The 26,622-nt window shown below is 44.7% G+C and overlaps 1 protein-coding gene across 6 annotated transcripts in view; it reads right to left on the bottom strand.

Moving 5' to 3' along the window:
• Positions 1 to 26,622, bottom strand: part of ZCWPW1 (zinc finger CW-type and PWWP domain containing 1) — a 62,655-nt gene that overhangs the window by 32,179 nt on the left and 3,854 nt on the right. The window contains exons 1-6 of one of the 6 annotated variants that reach the window (XM_084806834.1): positions 25,117 to 25,213; positions 22,548 to 22,627; positions 13,515 to 13,572; positions 8,031 to 8,299; positions 5,818 to 5,896; positions 1,343 to 1,400 (exon numbers count right to left, since the gene is read on the bottom strand). In XM_084806834.1, the coding sequence (XP_084662960.1) occupies positions 1,343 to 1,400; positions 5,818 to 5,896; positions 8,031 to 8,299; positions 13,515 to 13,539 (431 nt within the window). In that variant the 5' untranslated portion in view covers positions 13,540 to 13,572; positions 22,548 to 22,627; positions 25,117 to 25,213. Of the gene's footprint in view, positions 1 to 1,342; positions 1,401 to 5,817; positions 5,897 to 8,030; positions 8,300 to 13,514; positions 13,573 to 22,547; positions 22,628 to 24,913; positions 25,214 to 26,622 lie in introns of those variants that run through there. The other 5 variants (XM_084806833.1, XM_084806832.1, XM_084806837.1 and 2 more) reach the window with 5 other exon arrangements.

Genomic DNA, 26,622 nt, shown 5'->3' with positions numbered 1-26,622 from the left:
AGCAGGTCAAATGGCCATGCTGGCTAAGAAATATGGGAGTTGCCCTCCACATGTGTATATCACATGTGTACACATGTTGACTATACCACACATGTGTGTACACCACATGTGTACCCCACAAGTTGGCAAAGGCTGTCCTAAAGAGTGTGCCCAGGAATGGCTCATAATCAGCAGCTAATAGCCTGGCCAGCTATCTACATTGCCTGTGCTTGGGCACCACCATGAGGCCAAAAAGTAGTTTTTACATTCCTGCAGGCTGCTGTGTTGTTTTCCTAAATAATATTGATGCGGAGTCTCAGAGCATTTTCACAGTTGAGGCTTCAATCAGCTTTTGCCAACACTGATTTTTAAGTGTGAATGAAAATCCCATATTGTTAGCAGTGTACGTCAGTCTTTCTTCCACAGTCTGTCCTTCAATGAGTAACATTCACATATGGCCCAAACAGGACTCAAGCTGGTTAACATCTCATGTGAAAACACCTGATGTACTGCACCCATAAACTAAATAAGGCCTTACAATGGGGTATTGGGAAGCTGTCGTCACCCTCACCATGTGAGGGGAAAATGCTGGTAGAGGTCTTCAGTTTATTAGCCTACGTCAATTAACCCTCACAGGAACACTATGCCAAGATTAATTCATTCTCTCTCTCTCTCTCTCTCTCTGACAATGGAATCTGTCCCTTGCCCTCTTAAGACAGTCCTAAACACGTTTCCAGCTTCCCGTCTTAGTTCACATAAAGCTCATTATCATTTCTATGCCACTTTTTAGCACAGAAATGGCACCACATTTCGTATTTCACTTGTCTTCACAACAAGGGTTGCCAACACTTTTTTTTGGCAGGGTTCCTATGCCTTTCACAGAAGCATGACAGGCAAACATTAGTCAGGTGAAGTGACCCCATCAGCACATTTGCATGCTGCAAAAAGCCTCACCTGATGAATTCCTGCTTGTCATACAGTTGCTAAAGGCACAGGTGCCTTGCTAGGGAAAAGGTTTGATAAACCTACTTTACAACATCCCTGTCAGATAGGTTACGCCGACAGAAAGTAGGCCTTTGTTCCTGCACCATGAAAAATGGAAGAAAAATAGATCTGGAAGACAAATGAAACAGGTGTTACCTACAGTTCTGTCACCCTTTAGGATTTGTCTGCTTGTATCGCTTTGGTTTGTGGCAAGGTCCTCTGTAGTGGCTAAGCACAAACTGACAATATATACATTATAGAAATCAGTTGTTTTTCTTCACATGAGGAAAGGCCGCAGCACTCTGAGAACACGCAGAGGATGCCTTTTAACACCACATTAGAACAGCCAACCCTACAGAAACAGAGTTGTGGAACCCACCTTTCCAGACCGCGTTGCTCAGTAGGCTCAGCTGAAGTAGTTCTCTTCCCAGAGTTTTCTAGAAATAAAAATGAAACAACTTTAAATAGCTTTGCCATCTTAGCCCCAAAGAAGTTCATAAAGTTTAAACGGGGAAAAGGTTTGATGTTGGCTTGTGTGATAATCAACGCCAACTCCCAAATGTTACCTTCAAAAGCTGACAGACTTCCAAATTGCTCAAAATACTGTTAACTGCGCAGTCTAATACATGTCTACTCAGAAGTAAGTTCAGTTGAGTTCAATGGGGCTTACTTCCAGGTAAGTGGGTATAGCAGGGGTAGGTAACCCTGGAAATCTTTCCTGGCGCCTGCCACACCATCCTATATATTTGCTTACTGGCAGCTGGAATTGCTGTGAAATAGTTTTCTGTTGGTGCTTGAAACTGTGGGTCCAAAGGGGTTGTTTAATGTGTTGGGGCTCAGACCCCACCTCTACCTCATACTCAGTCTTTTGGGCAGGTTATTTGTCCTTTACCACAGCTCCCATGACAGCCATTTTGTGGTGGTGTCCAGGACAGGTTCACAAATTGCCAAATGTGCCCATGGCCTAAAAAGGTTGCCTACCGCTGGGGTATAGGATTGCAGCCTTGGTATCACACCTCACTGTGGTCTTTATGACACAAGGCAAAGTGTGTGTGCCCCAAGAGCTGAAATGGCATCCAATGTGAGCCAAACGAGGTGGACCAGTTCAGCTCTGCCCTGCCGATCTCTACACCCTCACCCCATTATTCCTGCTTTCTGTAGGCACAGTATTATGTGACTGCTAGGAGAAAGTGTCATTCAGAGGGTCCTGAGTGCAGCACAAGATGCTTGTAATCCTCTCCCATTCTGGCCTTGCCCTTCAAAATAACTGTATAAAGTTTAATTGAATAAACCCAACTGAAATTATGACTGGGGGTGCTTACACACGGAGTATTCCTAGCACTATTAATTAGAAGGCATTATGCAGCTATTCCCCCTTCATGGATCACTGCCTTGTTGTGGCGAAGGGGCTTGCGTAACTCAGTGAAGCCATAAGCTATGCCGTGCAGGGCCACCCAAGACAGGTCATGGCAGAGAGTTCTGACAAAATGTGGTCCACTGGAGAAGGAAATGGCAACCCACTCCAGTATTCTTGCCAAGAAAACCCCATGGAACGTATCACAAGGCTAAAAGATATGACGCTGGAAGATGAGCCCCTCAGGTCGGAAGGTGTCCAATATGCTACTGGGGAAGAGCAGAGGGTATTTCCAAGTAGCGCCAGAAAGAGTGAAGTGGCTGGGCCAAAGCCGAAAGGACACTCAGCTGTGGATGTGTCTGGTGGTGAAAAGAAAATCCGATGCTGTAAAGAACAATATTGTTTAGGAACCTGGAATGTCAGATCAATGAATCAAGGTAAGCTGGAGGTGGTCAAACATGAGATGGCAAGATTGAACATCGACATCTTGGGAATCAGCGAACTAAAATGGACAAGCATGGGCGAATTTAATTCAGGTGACCATCATATCTACTATTGTGGGCAAGAATCCCTTAGAAGAAATGGAGTAGCACTCATAGTCAACAAAAGGGTGGGAAAAGCAGTACTGGGGTACAATCTTAAAAATGATAGAATGATCTCAGAACGAATCCAAGGCAAACCATTCAACATCACAGTAATTCAAGTCTATGCCCCAACCACTGATGCCGAAGAAGCTGAGGTTGATCGGTTCTATGAAGACCTACAACACCTTCTAGAACTAACACCAAAAAAAGATGTCCTCTTCATCATAGGGGATTGGAATGCTAAAGTAGGAAGTCAAGAAATCACCAGGATAATAGGCAGGCATGGCCTTGGTGTACAAAACGAAGCAGGACAAAAGCTAATAGAGTTTTGCCAAGAGAACATGCTGATCATAGCAAACACTCTTTTCCAACAGCACAAGAGGCGACTCTACACATGGACATCACCAGATGGTCAATATCGAAATCAGATTGATTATGTACTTTGCAGCCAAAGATGGAGAAGCTCCATACAGTCAGTAAAAACAAGACCTGGAGCTGACTGTGGCTCAGATCATGAGCTGCTTCTTGCAAAATTTCGGCTGAAATAGAAGAAGGTAGAGAAAACCACTAAACCGTTCAGGTATGACCTAAATCATATCCCTGATGAATATACAGTGGAGGTGAGGAATAGATTTCAGGGATTAGACCTGATAGACAGAGTGCCTGAGGAACTATGGACAGAGGTCCGTAACATTGTTCAGGAGGCAGCAACTCAATCCATCCCAAAGAAAAAGAAATGCAAGAAAGCCAAGTGGCTGTCTGATGAGGCTTTACAAGTAGCTCACGAAAGAAGGGCAGCGAAAAGCAAGGGAGAAAGGGGAAGATATACCCAGCTGAATGCAGAGTTCCAGAGGATAGCAAGGAGAGACAAGAAGGCCTTCTTAAATGAACAATGCAAAGAAATCGAGGAAAACAACAGAATGGGAAAGACTAGAGATCTCTTCAAGAAAATCGGAGATCTCAAGGGAACGTTTTGTGCAAAGACGGGCATGATAAAGGACAAAGAAGGCAGGGACCTAACAGAAGCAGATGAGATTAAGAAGAGGTGGCAAGAATACACAGAAGAACTATACAGGAAAGATCTTAATGTCCCTGATAGCCATGATAGTGCGGTCACTGAACTTGAGCCGGACATCCTCGAGAGTGAAGTCAAGTGGGCCTTAGGAAGCATTAGTAACAACAAAGCTAGCGGAGATGACAGTATTCCAGCTGAGCTATTTAAAATCCTAAAAGATGATGCTGTTAAAGTGCTGCATTCAATATGCCAACAAATCTGGAACACTCAACAGTGGCCACAAGCCTGGAAAAGGTCAGTTTACATTCCAATTCCAAAGAAGGGCAACGCCAAAGAGTGTTCAAAGTACCGCACAATTGCGCTCATTTCACATGCCAGCAAGGTGATGCTCAAAATCCTACAAGCTAGGCTTCAGCAGTATGCGAACCGAGAACTACCGGAAGTACAAGCTGGGTTTCGAAGAGGCAGAGGAACTAGAGATCAAATCGCCAACATTCGCTGCATCATGGAGAAAGCAAGAGAATTCCAGAAAAACGTCTCTTTCTGCTTCACTGACTACGCTAAAGCCTTTGGTTGTGTGGATCACAACAAACTGTGGCAAATTCTGAAAGTGATGGGAGTACCAGACCACCTTACCTGTCTCCTGAGAAACCTGTACGAGGGTCAAGAAGCAACAGTAAGAACCAGACATGGAACAACCGATTGGTTCCAAATTGGGAAAGGAGTACGACAAGGCTGCATATTGTCACCCTGCTTATTTAACTTATATGCAGAGTACATCATGAGAAATGCCAGGTTGGATGAATCAGAGGTCGGAATTAAGATTGCTGGGAGAATTATCAACAACCTCCGATATGCAGATGATACCACCCTAATGGCAGAAAGCGAAGAGGATCTAAAGAGCCTCTTGTTGAGGGTGAAAGAGGAGAGTGCAAAAGCTGGTTTGAAACTCAACATTAAAAAAACGAAGATCATGGCATCTGGCCCTATCACTTCCTGGCATATAGAAGGGGAAGAAATGGAAGCAGTGACAGATTTTACTTTCTTGGGCTCCAAGATCACCGCAGACAGTGACTGTAGCCATGAAATTAAAAGACGCTTGCTCCTTGGGAGGAAAGCTATGGCAAACCTAGACAGCATAGTAAGAAGCAGAGACATCACCTTGCCGACAAAGGTCCGTCTAATCAAAGCTATGGTTTTCCCAGTAGTAATGTATGGCTGTGAGAGCTGGACTATAAGGAAGGCTGAGCGCCGAAGAATTGATGCTTTCGAACTGTGGTGCTGGAGAACACTATTACGAGTCCCCTGGACTGCAAGGAGGTCAAATCAGTCCATCCTAAAGGAAATCAACCCTGACTGCTCATTGGAAGGACAGATACTGAAGCTGAAGCTCCAATATTTTGGCCACCTAATGCGAAGAGAAAACTCCCAGGAAAAGACCCTGATGCTGGGAAAGACTGAAGGCAAAAGGAGAAGGGGACGGCAGAGGATGAGATAGCTAGATAGCATCACTGATGCAATGAATATGAACTTGAGCACACTCCGGGAGAGAGCGCAGGACAGGAAGGCCTGGCGTGCTATGGTCCATGGGGTCACGAAGAGTCAGACACGACTGAACGACTGAACAACAACAACAATGCAGCAATTCCATCTTTTCTTCCTTAACAGCTTTTCTGCAATGAGGAAAAAGATGGAAGCAGCAGTGGGAAAACACAGAAGGGTTATGATGAGTAGAAGATGTTGTTGTCTGAACCCCCTGTAAAATTCTGTGAATGAGGCAGGACGGTGATGTGATAAAAGCCTTCTCTGGAAGCAGCCTCAGTGGGATGCTTCAGATTTTTAGCTCTCATTTGTATTTTCAGCACCTCTTTGTCTGTCTCTCTGCCCTTCTATCAACATACCCATGCACTCCCGTGAAGTCTTCTGAAGCACACTCTGGACAATCTCCTCAAATTGTGCATCAGTGAGGCAACCTTCTTCCTGCCAAGGGATGAGCAAACAGAACAGCAGTACTAACAACATACCCCATCGTAAACATAGGCTGCTCTTAAAACAGGTTGGAAACTTCAGTAGGTCCAAATGCAGCAGTCAGACTGTTATTTGATGCCCAACAAATAGAGAATATTAGCCCGGTCTTGTTCTAGCTCCATTGGTTATCTCTTTGGATGCTTCCAGACGGAGGGCTCCTAGCAGTAGCAAAAAGAAAGCATTGCGCAGCTGTTTCATTTAATGGATTTTCTCCATTAAGGAAAAAGACGGAAAAGTGGTAAGAAAACATGGGAGGTTCACAGGTGGAAGACGTCGTTGTCTGGACCCCCTGTAAACTTCTGTGAATGAGGCAAGGTGATGGCACCATAAAGGCCTCGTCTGGAAGAACTTTTTGTTTGCAGGCTCAGTTTAAAGTTCTGGTCCTAGCTTTCAATTGGTCTTGAGCCTGATTACCTCAAGGACCATCTGCTCCTGTATCAACCTGGCTGGACTTTAAGAGGCCCAATGCAGTGGTCAAGGAAGTGAGACAGGGCCTTCTCAGTGATGGTACTGAGGCTTTGGAATGCCTCTTCACTGGAGATCTGCCTAACTCCTTCCCTGTTGTCTTTCAGACAGAAACTGGAAACATTTTTATTCACACAAACTTTTAATGCCTAGCTTTGCTCTTAATAATTTTCATTGATACTAATTCTGGTGGTTTGTTTTTAATTCTGTTTTAATATTGTATGTTTATTCTTTAATGTGCTTTTTCACCCTTTTTGTAAGCTCCTCATTTGCTTACTGGAAGAGGAGGAGGATTAAATATGAATATTTAATCATCATATCATAGCACTCATTCCATCCCACAAAAACAGAACTGCAAAATGAGCCCTGTGCAGTGGGGCACTTCCAATGCAAGATTTTGCATTTGTCTTCAAAGAGGTTCAGCCTGCCTCGTGCAGGAGGAGTTATATCTAATTGTTTCCCATGGTACCACTCACTCATAGCCTGAAGTTATTTCCACATATTAGTTAATTTGCATCTGGGTGGTGCTCTTGTCTTTCAGGATTATAATGTTAGGCCTGCTGGAGAGGCATAATTGAACTTTAGAAGGAAGATGTATATAAGACATGTGAGTTAGCAATTTCCATGTTTAATAACCTCTAAAGAAAAGCATAATATCTTGTAAATTATCCTCTCCTTCCCCTCCACCCCCGAAAAGAGAGAGAGAAAAGAGAGGGTATCAATATCTTGTGGGCCTTAAACTGACTTCACCTCAAGGAAAGGGAAAGTTCTGTTGACTGTAAACATGACATTTCCCAAATTGTCTCTCTGGAAGAAAACCAAACTGAATTGGCACTAGAATAAAGGATTGCTGAAGTAGTGTTCTCCTCTTACATGTCCATAACATCATAGCTACAGCAACACAGAGCATAATCGTGGTGTCTTAGATGTATGGAGCTAGACGTAACTCATGCACAATCATCACAGCTTAGTTTGAGCCAGACTAACTACCTTTCAGCCACTGCCAGGGGTCAGCCCTGGGGCATGTGAAGGAATAAAGATGAGGGTGCTACTAAACATGCACAGAGTGTCTTTCCCTCACCACAACAAGTAACCACGGTAACCACAACAAGCCCGTCCCCACTCAGGGCATCTCTACACCAGCCTAAAATCCTGCATTTAAAACAGGGCTTTCTGCTTCTGTTTTAAATGCAGGATCACAACTGACTCCCTTTACGCACACTTCCTTTCCCCCCCCCCTTCCCGTATCTGATCTTGCTCCTCTTCTTGAGGCTTTAACTCTTTTCAGGGAGGAAACTGAAGTGTAATTTGATAGTTCATTATCTGAGATCTATTTAAAAACAGGAACAAAGGGCATTTAGTGTAGGAGACGCCCTGGCGGGTCATGGCAGGGTGACCACATCATGTAAAGAGCTGCAAACTTCCATGAAGGAGCAATCTCAATCGCAGGATAAAAGCTCCATGTGAGGGAGCCCCCAGACTGAGCCCTTCCACAGTTCAGAACATACCTATCCTGATGCCCTCCCACTGTGTTCAACTACAACTCCCAGAATCCCCCAGCCAGCATAGCTTTGACTTGGAAATCCTCCTTCAAGGGAGTGAAATCTACATTTCCACCTACATCTTTGGTCATTTCTGGATCCTCCTTGCAGTTTGGTTCCTTTTCTATACTAGAAGTGCTCCCTTTCTGCCTGTTAGGTTGGATTTTTGGTGCTTTAATGGGTTTGGTTGCAACTCCATCACATGCAGCATGGCTCAGAGGAGTGGGAATCCCTTTTGCTTTGGCATCTTCCTGTCTGCCCTGAAGCCCTGATTCCCCTTTCACAAACGAAGTATCTTGGAGTTTAGCTACCGGAGGGGCAAACATTCTTTTGGACACTTTCTTGAGTTCTGAAATAATGAAAAACATGGTTCACTGTTTAGTAAATAATCATATAAACACAATAGTACATAGTAATATATTGTAATAGAGGGATGGCTTAAGACATTTTGGTGCCTGAGACAGAAAATCCAGGAAGTAGCCCTACCCTGCATGCACGTTTATTAACATGAGGCTCTATCCACCAGGACGCTCTCCTGTGCAAGCTTTCTAAAACTGTTAATTGTTGCTATTCATAGAATCATAGAATAGTAGGGTTGGAAGGGGCCTACAAGGCCATCGAGTCCAACCCCCTGCTCAATGCAGGAATCCAAGTCAGAGCATCCCTGACAGATGGCTGTCCAGCCTCATCTTGAATTCCTCCAGTGTGGGAGAGCCCACCGCCTCCCTAGGGAATGCGTTCCATTGTCGTATTGCTCTAACAGTCAGGACGTTTTTCCTGATGTTCAGCTGGAAATCACAATTCCAAGATCATTCTCACTGGTAGTGTTGTTGAACCACGTATCCCCCATCTTGTAACTGTGCATTTGGTTTCTTTTTCCTAGGTGCAGAACTGGGCATTTATCCCTATTCAATGTCATTCTGTTGTTTTCTGCCCAGAGCTCCTGTCTATCCAGATCACTTTGAATTTTGTATCTGTCTTCCAAAGTGTTAGCTATCCCGCCCAGTTTTGTGTCATCTGCATATTTGATCAGCATTCCCTGCACCTCCTCCTCCAAGTCATTCATAAAAATGTTGAAGAGCACTGGGCCCAGGACTGAGCCCTGCGGTACCCCACTCATTACCTCTCCCCAGTTTGAGAAGGTCCTGTTGATAAGCACTTTTTGAGTCCGATTCTGTAGCCAACTGTGGATCCACCGAATCGTTGTTTCATCTAGCCCACTTTGAGCTAGTTTGCTCATCAGGAGATCATGGGGCACTTTGTCAAAAGCTTTGCTGAAGTTGAGGTATATTATGTCCACAGCATTCCCACAGTCCACAAGGGAGGTTACTTGATCAAAAAATGAGATCAGATTTGCCTGGCAGGATTTGTTCTCAACAAATCCATGTTGGCTTTGGGTAATCACTGCATTGTTTTCAAGGTGCTTACAGATGGATTGCTTTATCATCTGCTCCAGAATTTCCCAGGGATTGATGTCAGACTGACTGGTCTGTAGTTCCCACATTCCTCCTTTTTGCCCTTTTTGAAGATAGGGACAACGTTAGCCCTCCTCCAGTCATCTGGCACTTCATTCGTCCTCCATGATTTCTCAAAGAGAATAGACAGCGGTTCTGAGAGTTCCTCTGCCAGTTCCTTTATTACTCTAGGATGTAGTTCATCTGGCCCTGGAGATTTGAACTCATTCAAAGGAATTAGGTGATCCTTGACCATATGCCTATCGATCTCAAGCTGCAATCCTGCCCCTTCAGCCTGTACTTCGCCTTTGCCAGGGGGGTCATAGACCCTCTTTTGGGAGAAGACTGAGCCAAAGTAGGAATTGAGCACCGCTGCCTTTTCTTTGTCATCTGTTATCGTTTTGCCATCCTTATTTAATAGCTGAACAACCATTTCTTTCCTCTGCCTTTTACTATGCATGTAGCTGAAGAAAGCCTTTTTGTTGCTTTTAGCATCCCTTGCTAACCTCAGCTCATTCTCAGCTTTAGCCTTCCTGATGCCATCCCTGCAATTCTGTGCTACCTGCCTGTACTCTTCCTTTGTTGCTTGGCCTTCTTTCCACTTCCTATATGTGTCCTTTTTTGTTTTCAGGTCATCCCTAAGCTTTTTGTGAAGCCACATTGGCTTCTTCTGTTGTCTTCCACCTTTTCTTCTTGTTGGAATTGTTTGTAATTGTGCCTTGAGAATTTCCTTTTTTAAAAGCTCCCACCCATCTTGAACTCCTTTTCTCGTTAGAGTCACTTGCCATGGGACCTTACTGATCATTGTTCTGAGTTTATTAAAATCAGCTTTCCTAAAATCCAGGGTACGCATTTGATTACACTCGACTTTTGCTTCCCTTAGAACCAAGAACTCAAGTACAACATGGTCGCTTTCCCCCAGAATTCCTGTAACTGCTACTTTATCCACTAAGTCATCTCTGTTGGTTAGGATCAAGTCAAGGATAGCCTTCCTTTCTCTATTTTCTGTAGGAAGAAGTTATCCACCACACAAGTCAGGAATTTCCTGGAAGGGCCATGTTTTGCAGAATTTGTCTCCCAACAAATATCGGGGAAATTGAAGTCCCCCTTTACTACTACATCATGCTTCTTTAAAACATTGGCTATTTGCTTTTCAAAGGTTTCATCCTTGTCTTCTTCTTGATTGGGTGGCCGGTAGTAGACTCCGACCACCAGGTTCCTTTTATTCTTTGCTCCATTTATTTTGATCCAGATGCTCTCGATGGGGATACCAAGCTCCTCCTCCTGTATTTCTGTGCAGAGATATGTATTTTTCACATACAGTGCAACCCCACCTCCCTTTCTGTTCCTCCTGCCCTTTTGAACAAGTTATATCCTTCAACTGCGGTATTCCAGTCATGAGAGTCATCCCACCAAGTCTCAGTTATACCTATCAAGTTGTAATTTCCCTCTTCTATTAAGAGTTCACGTTTGTTCTGTTTGTTTCCCATCCTCTGGGCATTAGTATACAGACATCGAAGACGATGTGCTTCATAGTCTGGCTTTCTTCCTACATGTGTCTGAAGACTATTATTGGGCGCTATCAGAGCTGTTCTCTCTGTTGTGGTGCATGAGCCTTCGTCCATTGTTAGCCTCAACATTACATCTCCCTTCCTTGTAGGATTCAGTTTAAAGCCCTCCTGATGAAGTTCTTCATGCTGTGGCCAAACACATTCTTCCCAGCCTTTGTGAGGTGCAACCTGTCCCTTGCCAACAGCCCATCTTCCAGGAAGTATAGCCCGTGGTCCCAGAATCCAAATCTCTCTCGTCGGCACCACCTTCGTAGCCAGTCATTCACCCGGAGTATTTTTCGTTCCCTTTCTATCCCTCTTCTAACTACTGGAAGGATGGATGAGAAAACTATCTGGGCCCCAAAGTGCTTGAGTTTCCTTCCCAAAGCTTCAAAGTCTGACGTGATCTCTTCGTAGCTCCGCTGGGCAGTATCATTTGTTCCCACATGGATGAGAAGAAAGGGATACCTGTCAGTGGGCTTTATGAGTGCAGGCAACCTTTCAGTCACGTCTCTAATCCGTCCTCCTGGGAGACAGCATACCTGGCAAGTCCACAGGTCTTCATGACATACTTGGGTTTCGATCCCATGCAGCAAGGAGTCTCCCACTACTACTACTCTTATCTTCTTGTTGTTGTAAGCCTGGGTTTCATTGCCTCTGCTTGACTGACCTTCAGCCTCTTGCTCACTCTCATGCAGGTTCCCCTGTGATTCTTCTTCTGCAGGCTGTCCTCCAGTCTCATCCTTAAGTACCTGGAATTAGTTCCACAGCTCCACTGGTGCAGAGTGGCGTCTAGTTCTTCTCTTGTCACCCTTTTCCAAGGAGTATCCTCTTCTCCATTTTTCCTCACCACAGCATTTCCCACTTCTGCCTCAGCTTGCTGTTGCTCTTTAAGCTTCTGGTCTTCCCTTTGCTGCTGTAGTTCCCCCATTCTGTCCAAGAACTCTTCGTGTTCCCTTATTCCCCAGAGGGTCGACAGTCGCCACTCCAGCCCACTTACTTTTTCTTCCAGCAGCATGATCAACTTGCACTTGTTGCAGGTGTAGGCCATGTTGTTCTCAGACAATAAAACAAATATTGCACACACCTTGCAGGTCACCACCACTGGAGAGTCTTGTCCTTCCATAGCCTCTATTCCCTTTTTGTGTCTAGCTTTCTAATAGTTCTTGACTAGCCTGTACCTGCTCCTTTACTCAGTAGAGGTTAAAAGCAGAGTCCCACTGGTGTGGAAGTGTGTGTTACAAGACAAATAAATGAAAAAAAAGTTTTTTAAAAAAGAAAAAAATGTTTTTATTGTATAATTTTATTGTTTTAAACTGTTTTATTGTATGTTGTACATCGCCCAGAGTGGCTGGGTGACCAGCCAGATGGGCGATTAATAAATTTAATAATAAATAATAATAAATAAATTTTAAAAAAATGTTAGGGGCCTTCCCCTTGACCTCCCCTGCTGAACTTCCCTGGCCAATTCCTGTTTGCTCCCCCTGTCCACTCGCTCTGGTCACTCGCTCTCTGGGAGCTTGCTTGCTTCTGTAGTCCCTGGACCAGCTGGAGCAGCTTGCTCTGCTCTGCTTAGCTGGGAGGTGGGAAACAGACTGAAGCTTCCTGCCCACACAGCTGCTGGGAGTACTCAGGCCACACACCTCCAATTCAGTTGGAGCTCTCAGAAGCACCTGGTGAGCTCACAGCCACTCAGAAGGATAAAGGACAGCCCCCTGGGCTTCCTGCAGCCCACTTACCTCTTTGCTTCTGTCTCCTTTGTCTCTTCTACCTCCTGGTGAGCTCACAGCCACTCAGAAGGAAGAAGGACAGCCCCCTGGGCTTCCTACAGCCCACTTACCTCTTTGCCTCTGTCTCCTCTGTCTCCTTTGTCTCTTCTACCACTGCAACTCCCCTGGTCAACTCCTGTTTGGTCACTCTGATCGCTCACTCTCTGAGAGTTTGCTTGCTTCTGTAGTCCCTGGACCAGCTGGAGCAGCTTGCTCTGCTCTGCTCAGCTGGGAGGCGGGAAACAGACCTTTAAACTATTCCTTTATTTTAACCCTCCAAAGGCTGAATGGTCCCCCCACCACTACCACTTTCTTTCCTCATTCCATTTGGAAGCTGTGGTGAGCTCCCACTCTCACTGGAGACTTTGGGAATTCTTGTCAATCTCAATCCCCAACTTTTGATAGAAGTGAAATTGACAAATTTCATTCTTGGCATTTCCAGCTGAGGCTCTTGGCTAGAGTAGGAATTGAAGACATACACTGAATTGAAAAACAATCTTCCTCTGTCTAGTTCTGGACTGCACATCTAATGGGGGGCAGGCACATATTATCATGGCTCTGCTTCCCCTGCTAATCTAGAACTGAAGGAAGGATTACATGCAGAACTCTTGTCATTTCTTTAAAGGAACTTGCACAAAGTGGGGGGAAGTGGTTTGGTTGCTCTTAGCAGCACTGTGGGGTTCAGCGCGCGCACACACACACAACACACTAGTGAGCAACACACCCATCATCCTCATCCCAAAGTTCTTTCTTTAAAATAAAGAAATAAACAGCGCACAGGTTGATCTTACCGCCTGTATTGTTCTGACTTGTCATTATGTTATCAGGAGGTGGTTGCTTTTCATCCAACTTATTAAGAAAAGAGGGGTGTTGGGGGAGGGAGAGAAAGCAATAAAAGTATATGCTTAATGGTGTATCTTTAAAACAACAAAACATTACTATGTTCTTTGAAAAGATAAAAGACAGGGAGATTCCCCATGATTTCCCCTCAGCCAAGTCTTGCCTTTAGAGTTTATCTTAGTTGCATAATCTAACCACAATTAAATCCATGAGAATTCATGGTCACTACATAATTTATAGAAGTGTGTGTGTGTGTGTGTGTGTGTGTGTGACTGAGAGAGAGAGACAGAGACAGAGAAGAAAAAAAGCAAGCAAGCGATATTTTGGTTTCTTGTCTGCAGACCTGAAAAGCACATGCTCAGGAAAGCAAAGAGAAGGTTGCCTACAAGGGAGTCAGAAAATTCTAAGTCATAGGTTTTATTGTGGTTGTATTGTTATATTGTTGTTTTAATGTTCTGTATATTTTAAATTGTTTTATTGTGTGTTGCTTGGATTTAATTTTTGTGAACCGCCCAGAGAGCTTCGGCTATTGGGCGGTATAGAAATGAAATGAAATAAATAAATAAATAAATAAATAAATAAATAGCAGATAAAAATGTATGATGGTTATATTTAAAAATCGAAGCGGATACAAACCTACAACCATCTGTGCTGCTCTGCTACACAGGAAGTAACCTGTTTCTTTACAGCAGTTACACACACCAGACTGGCTTAGATAAGGTTGTATAGGTGGTTTGTGGGATTGTGACCATGTAGAGGTACACATGTATGCTTTAAGAACATAAGAGTCCTGCAGATTAGACCAAAGGCCTATTTAGTCCAGCATCCGGGTTACCAGAGTGGCCAACCAGATGTCCCTTGAAAGCCCACAAGGAGGGCATGAAGCAATAGCCCCCTCACACTCCCAGCTGGTATTCCATGGCATTGTTGTTGTTCAGTCGTTAAGTCGTGTCCGACTCTTCATGACCCCATGGACCATAGCATGCCAGGCCTTCCTGTCCTGCGCTCTCTCCCGGAGTGTGCTCAAGTCCATATTCATTGCATCGGTGATGCTATCTAGCCATCTCATCCTCTGCCGTCCCCTTCTCCTTTTGCCTTCAATCTTTCCCAGCATCAGGGTCTTTTCCAGGGAGTTTTCTCTTCGCATTAGGTGGCCAAAATATTTGAGCTTCAGCTTCAGTATCTGTCCTTCCAATGAGCACTCAGGGTTGATTTCCTTTAGGATGGACTGATTTGACCTCCTTGCAGTCCAGGGGACTCGTAGGAGTCTTCTCCAGCACCACAGTTCGAAAGCATCGATTCTTCGGCGCTCAGCCTTCCTTATAGTCCAGCTCTCACAGCCATACATTACTACTGGGAAAACGATAGCTTTGATTATACGAGCCTTTGTTGGCAAGGTGATGTCTCTGCTTCTTACTATGCTGTCTAGGTTTGCCATAGCTTTCCTCCCAAGGAGCAAGCGTCCTTTAATTTCATGGCTACAGTCACTGTCTGCGGTGATCTTGGAGCCCAAGAAAATAAAATCTGTCACTGCTTCCATTTCTTCCCCTTCCATATGCCAGGAAGTGATGGGGCCAGATGCCATGATCTTCGTTTTTTTAATGTTGAGTTTCAAACCAGCTTTTGCACTCTCCACTTTCACCCTCAACAAGAGGCTCTTTAGATCCTCTTCGCTTTCTGCCATTAGGGTGGTATCGTCTGCGTATCTGAGATTGTTGATAATTCTCCCGGCAATCTTAATTCCGACCTGTGATTCATCCAACCTGGCGTTTCTCATGATGTACTCCGCATATAAATTAAATAAGCAGGGCAACAATATACAGCCTTGTCGTACTCCTTTCCCAATTTTGAACCAATCGGTTGTTCCATGTCCGGTTCTTACTGTTGCTTCTTGGCCCTTGTAAAGGTTTCTCAGGAGACAGGTAAGGTGGTCTGGTACTCCCATCTCTTTAAGAATTTGCCACAGTTTGTTGTGATCCACACAATCAAAGGCTTTAGCGTAGTCAATGAAGCAGAAATAGATGTTTTTCTGGAATTCTCTTGCTTTCTCCATGATGCAGCGAATGTTGGCGATTTGATCTCTAGTTCCTCTGCCTCTTCGAACCCCAGCTTGTACTTCCGGTAGTTCTCGGTTCACATGCTGCTGAAGCCTAGCTTGTAGGATTTTGAGCATCACCTTGCTGGCATGTGAAATGAGCGCAATTGTACGGTAGTATGAACGCTCTTTGGCATTGCCCTTCTTTGGAATTGGAATGTAAATGGACTTTTTCCAGTCTTGTGGCCATTGTTGAGTGTTCCAAATTTGTTGGCATATTGAGTGCAGCACTTTAACAGCATCATCTTTTAGGATCTTAAATAGCTCAGCTGGAATGCTGTCATCTCTGCCAGCTTTTTGTTAGTAATGCTTCCTAAGGCCCACTTGACTTCACTCTCTAGAATGTCCGGCTCAAGTTCCGTGACCGCACTATCATGGCTATCAGGGACATTAAGATCTTTCCTGTATAGTTCTTCTGTATATTCTTTCCACCTCTTCTTAATCTCATCTGCTTCTGTTAGGTCCCTGCCTTCTTTGTCCTTTATCATGCCCGTCTTTGCACAAAACGTTCCCTTGAGATCTCCAATTTTCTTGAAGAGATCTCTAGTCTTTCCCATTCTGTTGTTTTCCTCGATTTCTTTGCATTGTTCATTTAAGAAGGCCTTCTTGTCTCTCCTTGCTATCCTCTGGAACTCTGCATTCAGCTGGGTATATCTTCCCCTTTCTCCCTTGCTTTTCGCTTCCCTTCTTTCCTCAGCTACTTGTAAAGCCTCATCGGACAGCCACTTGGCTTTCTTGCATTTCTTTTTCTTTGGGATGGATTGAGTTGCTGCCTCCTGAACAATGTTACGGACCTCCATCCATAGTTCCTCAGGCACTCTGTCTATCAGGGCTAATCCCTTAAATCTATTCGTCACCTCCACTGTATATTCATAAGGGATATGATTTAGGTCATACCTGAACGGTTTAGTGATTTTCCCTACGTTCTTCGTTTAAGCTGAAATTTTGCAAGAAGAAGCTCATGATCTGAGCCACAGTCAGCTCCAGGTCTTATTTTTACTGACTGTGTGGAGCTTCTCCATCTTTGGCTGCAAAGTACATAATCAATCTGGTTTCGATATTGACCATCTGGTGATGTCCATGTGTAGAGTCGCCTCTTGTGCTGTTGGAAAAGAGTGCTTGCTATGATCAGCGTGTTCTCTTGGCAAAACTCTATTAGCCTTTGTCCTGCTTCATTTTGTACACCAAGGCCATGCCTGCCTCTTATCCTGGTGATTTTGTGACTTCCTACTTTAGCATTCCAATCCCCTATGATGAAGAGGACACCTTTTTTTGGTGTTAGTTCTAGAAGGTGTTGTAGGTCTTCATAGAACCGATCAACCTCAGCTTCTCCGGCCTCAGTGGTTGGGGCATAGACTTGAATTACTGGTTTGCCTTGGATTCGTACTGAGATCATTCTATCGTTTTTGAGATTGTACCCCAGTACTGCTTTTCCCACCCTTTTGTTGACTATGAGTGCTACTCCATTTCTTCTAAGGGATTCTTGCCCACAGTAATAGATATAATGGTCACCTGAATTAAATTCGCCCATGCTTGTCCATTTTAGTTCGCTGATTCCCAAGATGTCGATGTTCAATCTTGCCATCTCATGTTTGACCACCTCCAGCTTACCTTGATTCATTGACCTTACATTCCAGGTTCCTAAACAATATTGTTCTTTACAGCATCGGACTTTCTTTTCACCACCAGACACATCCACAGCTGAGTGTCCTTTCGGCTTTGGCCCAGCCGCTTCACTCTTTCTGGCGCTACTTGGAAATACCCTCTGGTCTTCCCCAGTAGTATATTGGACACCTTCCGACCTGAGGGGCTCATCTTCCGGCGTCATATCTTTTAGCCTTGTGAGACGTTCCATGGGGTTTTCTTGGCAAGAATACTTGAGTGGGTTGCCATTTCCTTCTCCAGTGGACCACATTTTGTCAGAACTCTCCACCGTGACCTGTCCGTCTTGAGCGGCCCTGCACGGCATAGCTTATGGCTTCACTGAGTACACAAGCCCCTTCGCCACAACAAGGAAGTGATCCGTGAAGGGGATTCCATGGCATAGTGCCTCTCAACTGTGAAGGATTGTTCTTAACTTCAGAACATCATACCACAGAACTCTTGTATGGGGCTAAAACAAGGCTGTCTACACTGAATATATATCTATATTCTAAACAAATTTCACAGTTGTGCTTTCGCTCCCAGGAATGCTGGTATGTGAAGCATTCTCACAAATTACATTCATCCTCAGAGACTCTTCCAGGAAAACCATGAGTTAAACTGGCTTAAAACTAATTTAGATTTGGAAGTGTGGGTTTGTAGTTTAGATGTGGCTATAGCTTTAGCAATTCCAGAATGTGTTTATCATGTCCACCAGGTGTAGACTGGCACCCATTATGTTCAAGAAAATGTTCAACACATAGTTAACTTATGCCACAAGATGTGGTGACTGACAGCAACTAGATTAAAAGGAATTAGACATATTCATGAAGGAGAAGGCTATGAATGGCTACTAGTGCAGACAAACTGGACTAAATAGGCCTTTGGTCTACTAGAGGAACAGAAAGGGACATGGGGTTGCACTGTATGTGAAAAATACATATCTCTGCACAGAAATACAGGAGGAGGAGCTTGGTAGCCCCATTGAGAGCATCTGGATCAAAATAAATGGAGCAAAGAATAAAAGGAACCTGGTGGTCGGAGTCTACTACCGGCCACCCAATCGAGGAGAAGATGAGGATGAAACTTTTGAAAAGCAAATAGCCAATGTTTTAAGGAAGCATGATGTTGTAGTAATGGGGGACTTCAATTTCCCCGATATTTGTTGGGAGACAAATTCTGCAAACCATGGCCCCTCCAGGAAATTCCTGACTTGTGTGGCAGATAACTTCCTCCTACAGAAAGTAGAGGAAGGAACTAGAGGATCGGTGATCCTTGACTTGATCCTAACCAACAGAGATGACTTATTGAATAAAGTAGCAGTTACGGGAACTCTAGGGGAAAGCAACCATGTTGTACTTGAGTTCTTGGTTCTAAGGGAAGCAAAAGCCGAGTGCAGTGAAACGCGTACCCTGGATTTTACGAAAGCTGATTTTAATAAACTCAGAACAATGATCAGTAAGGTCCCATGGCAAGTAACGCTAATGAGAAAAGGAGTCCAAGATGGGTGGGAGCTTTTAAAAAAGGAAATTCTCAAGGCACAATTACAAACAATTCCAACAAGAAGAAAAGGTGGAAGACAACAGAAGGAGCCAATGTGGCTTCACAAAAAGCTTAGAGATGACCTGAAAACAAAAAAGGACACATATAGGAAGTGGAAGGAAGGCCAAGCAACAAAGTAAAAGTACTGGCAGGTAGCACAGAATTGCAGGGATGGCATCAGGAAGGCTGAAGCTGAGAACGAGCTGAGGTTAGCGAGGGAGGCTAAAAGCAACAAAAAGGCTTTCTTCAGCTACGTGCATAGTAAAAGGCAGAGGAAAGAAATGGTGGTTCAACTATTAAATAAGGATGGCAAAATGATAACAGATGACAAAGAAAAGGCAGAGGTGCTCAATTCCTACTTTGGCTCAGTCTTCTCCCAAAAGAGGGTCTATGACCCCCCTGGCAAAGGCGAAGTACAGGCTGAAGGGGCAGGATTGCAGCTTGAGATCGATAGGCATATGGTCATGGAACACCTAATTCCTTTGAATGAGTTCAAATCTCCAGGGCCAGATGAATTGCATCCTAGAGTAATAAAGGAACTGGCAGAAGAACTCTCAGACCCGCTGTCTATTCTCTTTGAGAAATCATGGAGGACGGGGGAAGTGCCAGATGACTGGAGGAGGGCTAACGTTGTCCCTATCTTCAAAAAGGGCAAAAAGGAGGAACCTGGGAACTACAGAACAGTCAGTCTGACATCCATCCCTGGGAAAATTCTGGAGCAGATGATAAAGCAATCCATCTGGAAGCACCTTGAAAACAATGCAGTGATTCCTCAAAGCCAACATGGATTTGTCAAGAACAAGACCCGCCAGACTAATCTGATCTCATTTTTTGATCAAGTAACCTCCCTTGTGGACCATGGGAATGTTGTAGACATAATATACCTCGACTTCAGCAAAGCTTTCAACAGTGCCCCATGATCTCCTGATGAGCAAACTAGCTCAAAGTGGGCTAGATGAAACAACGATCCGGTGGATCCACAGTTGGCTACAGAATTGGACTCAAAGAGTGCTTATCAATGGGACCTTCTCAAACTGGGGAGAGGTAACGAGTGGGGTACCGCAGGGCTCAGTCCTGAACCCAGTGCTCTTCAACATCTTTATTAATGACTTGGAGGAGGAGGTACAGGGAATGCTGATCAAATGTGCAGATGACACAAAACTGGGCGGGATAGCTAACACTTTGGAAGACAGAAACAAAATTCAAAGTGATCTGGATAGACTGGAGCGCTGGGCAGAAAACAACAGAATGACATTGAATAGGGATAAATGCCAAGTTCTGCACCTAGGAAAAAGAAACCAAAGGCACAGTTACAAGATGGGGGATACGTGGCTCAACAACACTACAAGCGAGAAGGATCTTGGAATTGTTGTCGATCACAAGCTGAATATGAGCCAACAATGTGATGTGGCTGCAAAAAAGGCCAATGTTCTTTTGGGCTGCATTAATAGAAGCATAGCTTCCAAATCCCGGGAAGTACTAGTTCCCCTCTACTCAGCACTGGTTAGGCCTGGGCACCACACTTTAAGAAGGATGCAGACAAACTGGAGAGGGTTCAGAGGAGGGCAACAAAGATGATCAGGGGACTGGAAACAAAGCCCTATGAGGAGAGACTGAAAGAACTGGACATGTTTAGCCTTGAGAAGAGAAGACTGAGGGGAGATATGTGTCAAGGGCTCCTTGGAGGTCTCTCTCTGTCTAAACTAGTAGCCAAGTCCAGACACAGACAAAGGAATTCCTTTCAAAGCTTTATTCTTCTTTTATAACTTAACAACTATACCGATTGCAACTAGATCTGAGCAGCACAGTACCTATGCCCTAAGTTGGAACAGTTGGTCCCCGTTTGAAAGGGAATTACTGGCAGACCCCTGAACTTAAGGACTAGGGAGAGTCCCTCCCCTTTTCCCTTGGAGCCTCTGGGCGCAGCCGCTGTTTGCGCGCCAACCTGGCACTTCGCCTCCTTTCCGCGCCCTCCATCTGGTGCCGCTCTCTGAGTCTGCGTCGCGCATCCACCAAGTCTGCTATCTGTGCTTGGTCACTCCCTGGACTGCTAACTAAACTAGGAATGCTGGTGGGAGGAATCTCCGTCAGCTGTTGGTCCTGAGAAAGAGGAGCGCGCTCCTCTCCCAGGAGTGACTGCTCTTCCTCAGAATCAGAACTACTCTGGGATTCTATGGGCTCAGTGTCCACCCTGACAATATGATAGTGCTCTTCAAGTACTTGAAAGGTTGTCACAGAGAGGAAGGCCAGGATCTCTTCTCGATCATCCCAGAGTGCAGGACACGGAACAATGGGCTCAAGTTACAGGAAGCCAGATTCTGGCTGAACATCAGGAAAAACTTCCTGACTGTTAGAGCAATACGACAATGGAACCAATTACCTAGGGAGGTGGTGGGCTCTCCCACACTGGGAGTGTTCAAAGCGAGGCTGGACAGCCATCTGTCAGGGATGCTCTGACTTGGATTCCTGCATTGAGCAGGGAGTTGGACTCGATGGCCTTGTAGGCCCCTTCCAACCTACCATTCTATGATTCTAGTCCTGATGGCTATCTGTCACCTCCAAGATCAGTGGCAGTTTCCTCTGAATTACTAGTTAATGGGAAACAACAGCTGGAGACTGCTATAATCTTCATGTTCCTCATGTGGGCTTACAGAGGCAGTTGTTTGGCCATTGTGAAAAACAGGATGCTGGACAAGACAGGCCTTTGGTGTGATCCAGTGTTCTTCTTATGCTCTTAAATAATATGCAAATCAAGTTACACTGATTTCCATTATGCATTACAGAAACTAACTGTAAAGCATGGGTCCAGAACCTCTTTCAGCCTGGGGGCTGAATTCCATTTCGGAGACGCTCTTGGGGCCCGCATTCCAGTGGTGGGTGGGGCCAAAGACAAAGGGGGTGGGCCAAAAAGCAAAAGGGGTGGGCCCATAACACCCAAAATACCAGCATATTTTAGGTTAAAGCTCTTACCGCCAGTGACTAAGCCATATATAAGACATTTCAAATTTTCAGAATGGGGAAAAAATGCACAAAAGCTGGGAAACCACCAAATTATGAGTAGTTGGGGAAAAGTGGGTGGGGCCAAGAGAAGAAACAAGGCCATTGGGGGAACCCCATAGGGCCAGATTGGCCCCCAGGCAGACCAGATTTGGCCTTTGGTTCTGCATTTCTGCTGTAAAGGAAAAGGGCTAGTTATATGGTATCAGTTCAACTAGTCCATAATCCCTGTGTCTACAAATCCCTGAGAAAGAAATGTTAGCTGCTGAAATTTTGTGAGATAAAGTTGGAAGAATGTCTGGTTTCAAACAAGTGGGGGCTTGTTTTTGGCTTGGCTGTGTGGGATTTATCTTGTTAAGTATGTTTTCTCTCACACAATTAAAAAATAGATGACATATGCTGATTCCGCATATTTGCATTTGCTTAAGAGATTTCCACCCATTTGTCATAATCATAAATGTGGGATTGTGTTTATTTCCTTTCTGAATATACGTCTTTAAAGAAAGTGGAATAGAGGGGGGTGTTAGTTTAAAAGGTTTGGTGTTTTTCTGCAGAGCTAGAATTCCATCATGAGCACCCCACCCAAAGTCTCTAACCTTGATAGTACAAGAAATTGTTTCTTTAAAAACAGAATTCTACTCTTTTAACTGCAGATCCTCAAATGCTGGAAGTACAAAATAACAAATGATTGAAAGCACATACTACTTACTGTTGGTTCTGAAGTCCAGAGGTTTTATCCAATTATTTATTGAAATAGTCCTCTACAAGGATTTAAAAATATTTATATTCCTGAAAAGATGAACCATAATACAACATAAAGTTAAGCACCCTCAAATCTGTTGTGATAAATGGGCTTAAGGATGCTTAAAGCTGCAATCCTATCCACACTTTCTTGAAAGTAAATCTCATTGAACTTAGTGGGCCTTACTTCCAAATTGTATAGGATCACGCTGGATGTCTCTGTTGGATTATGACAATTATGTTGGCCTCTTCTGGGAAATTTAGAGCCAGGGAACCAAGTTAGCATACCTTGGGCTCCAACTGGACACCAACAGCACCTAAGCAACCCTTAAATATGCTGGGTGTGATTCAGCCAAATTTAAGAACATTTAAAACTCTCCTGGGGATAGATGATCTGGCCACAATTATCCATACTCTGGTAGCATCTGGGCTTGATTATCACAATGCATTCTATGTAGGGCTGACTCTGAAAAGTGCCTGGAAACTTCAACTGATGCAGAATGCAGTGGCATGGGCCTGCCATGTTTTTTAGACCTTTATACTGCTGCTGGCTATTACTCTGGTTTTACTTTGGCTTTATCCTGTTTCTAAAGGTTTTTATATTAGGTTTTATTATATTGTTGTATTTTGTTTTTAAGTTTTGTAAACCACCCGAAGAGCTTATACTATTGGGTGGTGTATAGAAATGTAATAAATAAATAAATATTATTCATTGGTTAAGAGATCTTCAGTGGCTTCCAGACTCAGTTCAAAGTGCTTCTCAAAAAATCTTTAAATCCAGGGGTAGGGAACCATGGCCTTCCAGATGTTGTTGGACTCCAGTTCTCATCAGCCCCAGCCAGCATGTATGACAGGAGCTGTAGTCCAACATCTAAGGAGTACAGTTTCCCTAACCCTGTTTAAAGCCTTACACAGCCTGGGGCCTTGATATCAAAAATACAATTTTTCCCCAAATGAACCTGAGAATACTTTGGAGGTTAGCCACGTGGCTATCAGAGAGAGGGCCTTTCCTGCGGTGGCATGCCAATTATGGAACTTTCTCCCTAGAAATGTTCACTTGGTGCCTTCCTTACTATTTTTAGGCACCAAGCAAAGTCTGCCCTGTCCTCCCAATATACCATCAGTAAAAATATTTGATTGCTATGTTAAGATGTTAACTGGTATTTAATATCTTTTTGCTGTTAAGAGAGTTTTGCTATTTTGTTCTGGCACTTTAGCTATGTCTTTTAATGATGTTTGCAACTTGTTTTATTTCTATTTTTGCCTTAAGTATTGTTTACTAGGAAAGTGGGATTAAGACACCCTTGTTGTTGTTTATTCGGTCAGTCGCTTCCAAATCTGCATGACTTCATGGACCAGCCCACGCCAGAGCTTCCTGTCGGCCGTCGCCACCCCCAGCTCCCCCAAGGTCGAGTCCGTCACCTCCAGAATATCATCCATGCATCTTGCCCTTGGTCGGCCCCTCTTCCTTTTGCCTTCCACTTTCCTTAGCATCAGCATCTTCTCCAGAGTGTCCTGTCTTCTCATGATGTGGCCAAAGTACTTCAGTTTTGCCTTTAATATCATTCCCTCAAGTGAGCAGTCTGGCTTTATTTCCTGGAGTATGGACTGGTTTGATCTTCTTGCAGTCCAAGGCACTCTCAGAATTTTCATAAATAAAATATTTATGTGGGACAGATTTAAGCATATGCTGGACTTTCCTGTCAAAATAAATGGAACTGAAAAGTGTGTTGTGCTCACAAAGGGTAAACTTTTTTTGTCAGACACCTTTTCAGAATTCAATGAGATTAGCTCATATATAATTATATGTACATGTGTACATTATATTACCCTTTGGATCTTTTTTGGATTGGCAGCCAGGCAGGGCACCTGTTAGGATTGTAGTACAGAAAGATTCCAATACCTGAGGTTAATTTCATGAGGTAAATATTAATTATAGGATCAATAGTCCCATCAGGTGGGATTTCCTCACAATGACATGAACACTTTGGCAGGAGTGGGGGTGAACGTTAATTTCAGCACTGGCAATTATCACGGTTTATCATTAATATTTTTGGCACACGTGAACCACCCAGGAGTCATTGTGCCTTTCATGAGGTAAAACAAAATCAGATTGTGCGTGTAGGTAACGCTCATGATGTCATCGTCCTGGGATCTTTTAATGTGAACTATACATATCCAGACATGATGCTGAGATATATATGAAAATGCTGAGATAGTGCCTTTTTGTCATATAGATATATATATAGATAGATAGATAGGGAGAGTGACAGACGAAAGGCACTCTGTCATTGGCTTTATGAGGCAAAAAGAAGCCCTTTCTACCATTCCTACCTCACGGGTACAAACTGTATTTCTTTTCTTTTTTAACTTAATGTGCAGCACTAACCACCGCACTTCAAGATCATTTGCTGAGGGAAGCGCTAGCTCCTCAGGTTGGAATTTCGGCGCCTTCCCGCCTCGGTCGCTCGCTCCCGCCAAAAGACACCACCGCGGCGCGCGCCTCACCGAACGACTGCTCTAGCGCGAGAACTGACCTGCGCACGCGCCCCAGCCCAATCCGGGTCCTTGCTGCATTAGGGGATATAGAATATGAATGACTCATGGAAAGTAGACGGGACCCGCCTCGCGCATGCTCGGAAGAGCTGGGGCTTTGGACTCTTAGAGAGGGCAGGGCCACGGACCTGCGCACTTGGAAGCGAGCCCGCCTGACACAAGCCCCACGTGGCGTCAGCGGGAGGCGGATTCTGCCCCTGCTGCCTGCGAGCCGGGGCTGCGCGTGGTGGGGGGTTTGCACCGCCTCGAGGCCTGTCGGGGTGCTGCACGGTTACTTGCGAGTAAGCCCCAGTGTGCTCGCAGCTTCCCCCAGCGGGTTCTCTCCAGATGGGTTGGGCTCCAACTTCCAGCATCCGCCAGCCATCATTGGGGGAATAGGAGCGCGCTCTAAAAGGCCTGGAAAACGGAAAGGTCGAAACTGCGATCACCTGCTAATGGCTGCAGATCCCACTGTTATTGAAAGGCACCGCTAGAGAGGCCAGGCTGTTAGGCCTCCATTTACTCTGCGGCGGCCTTTCGGATAGACCGGGTTCTGAAGTAACATATGTTAGCGGAATGACCTTCAGAGTTTCCTGTGTATTGTCAAAGCAAAGAGCCTTGAGGCAATTATTCCGGCATTATCTTACAGGAATACTGGCGGTGTCCACGAAAGCTTCTGCCAGAATAAATGTGTTAGGGCACAATCTTATGCACGTTTAGTCTTTAAGGTGCCACAAGACCTTTTTGTTTTTGCTGCAACAGACACGGCTACCTCTAGAGTAGAATCTCTGGAATTTGCATGGTTAGTCTGGCTTTCCCCCAGCCGTGAGCTATCTTTGTACCAAGCTCATGATACTATTGTGTGTGTTTTTTTGTTTCTTTTTATTCTTTTGTAAACCACTTCAGGATTTGTTTGAAACGAAAGTGGTATATAAATATTGGAAATAAATAGTTTACTATCACATTGGAAGGAAAGCTGGCGCATCCCCCAAAAGGCAAGGGAGGAGCAGGTAAGAGGAGGCGGTGGTAAAACGCCTACTCTCCACGCAGGTCTCAGGTTCAGTCCCTGGCATCATCGGGTAGCGGCAGGTGAAAGGCAACTGCTGCCGGTCAGAGACGATACCGCACTAGATGGACCAATGGTTTTGATTCGGTTTAAGGCAGCTTCCTATGTTATTTTATTTCCAGTAAACCCACCACCCATCCCCTTCTGGGAATAGGGCCGAGGTTGTCAGGAGTGGTTCACCAGTTCCCGTGACTATAAAGGCAAGACGTACAGCGGCACCTTTTCCAACTTCATAATCCTCCGCATAAGAGAAAAGGAGCTTCTTTTGTATCGCGGGGTGGAGTCTGTTTACACAACTGATACGCCTGCGCGGGTTGGGGAGGGGGATTATTAGCGCATGCGTAAAATCCTGGTCCTTGGCCCCGAAAACTACAGGTCCCAGGGTGTTTTGCGCACGTCGGCCTAGGGAAGTGAAGCCATGTGACCACTGTCCATATTGGGA

The sequence above is a fragment of the Heloderma suspectum genome, chromosome 6, assembly GCF_057233095.1.
Source record: "Heloderma suspectum isolate Gila_16-S chromosome 6, 16-S_ref, whole genome shotgun sequence".
In the NCBI taxonomy this organism is placed as follows: Eukaryota; Metazoa; Chordata; class Lepidosauria; order Squamata; family Helodermatidae; genus Heloderma; species Heloderma suspectum.
The sequence above is the reverse complement of the archived record's forward strand: the minus strand, read 5'-3'. Positions and strand labels throughout refer to the sequence as shown.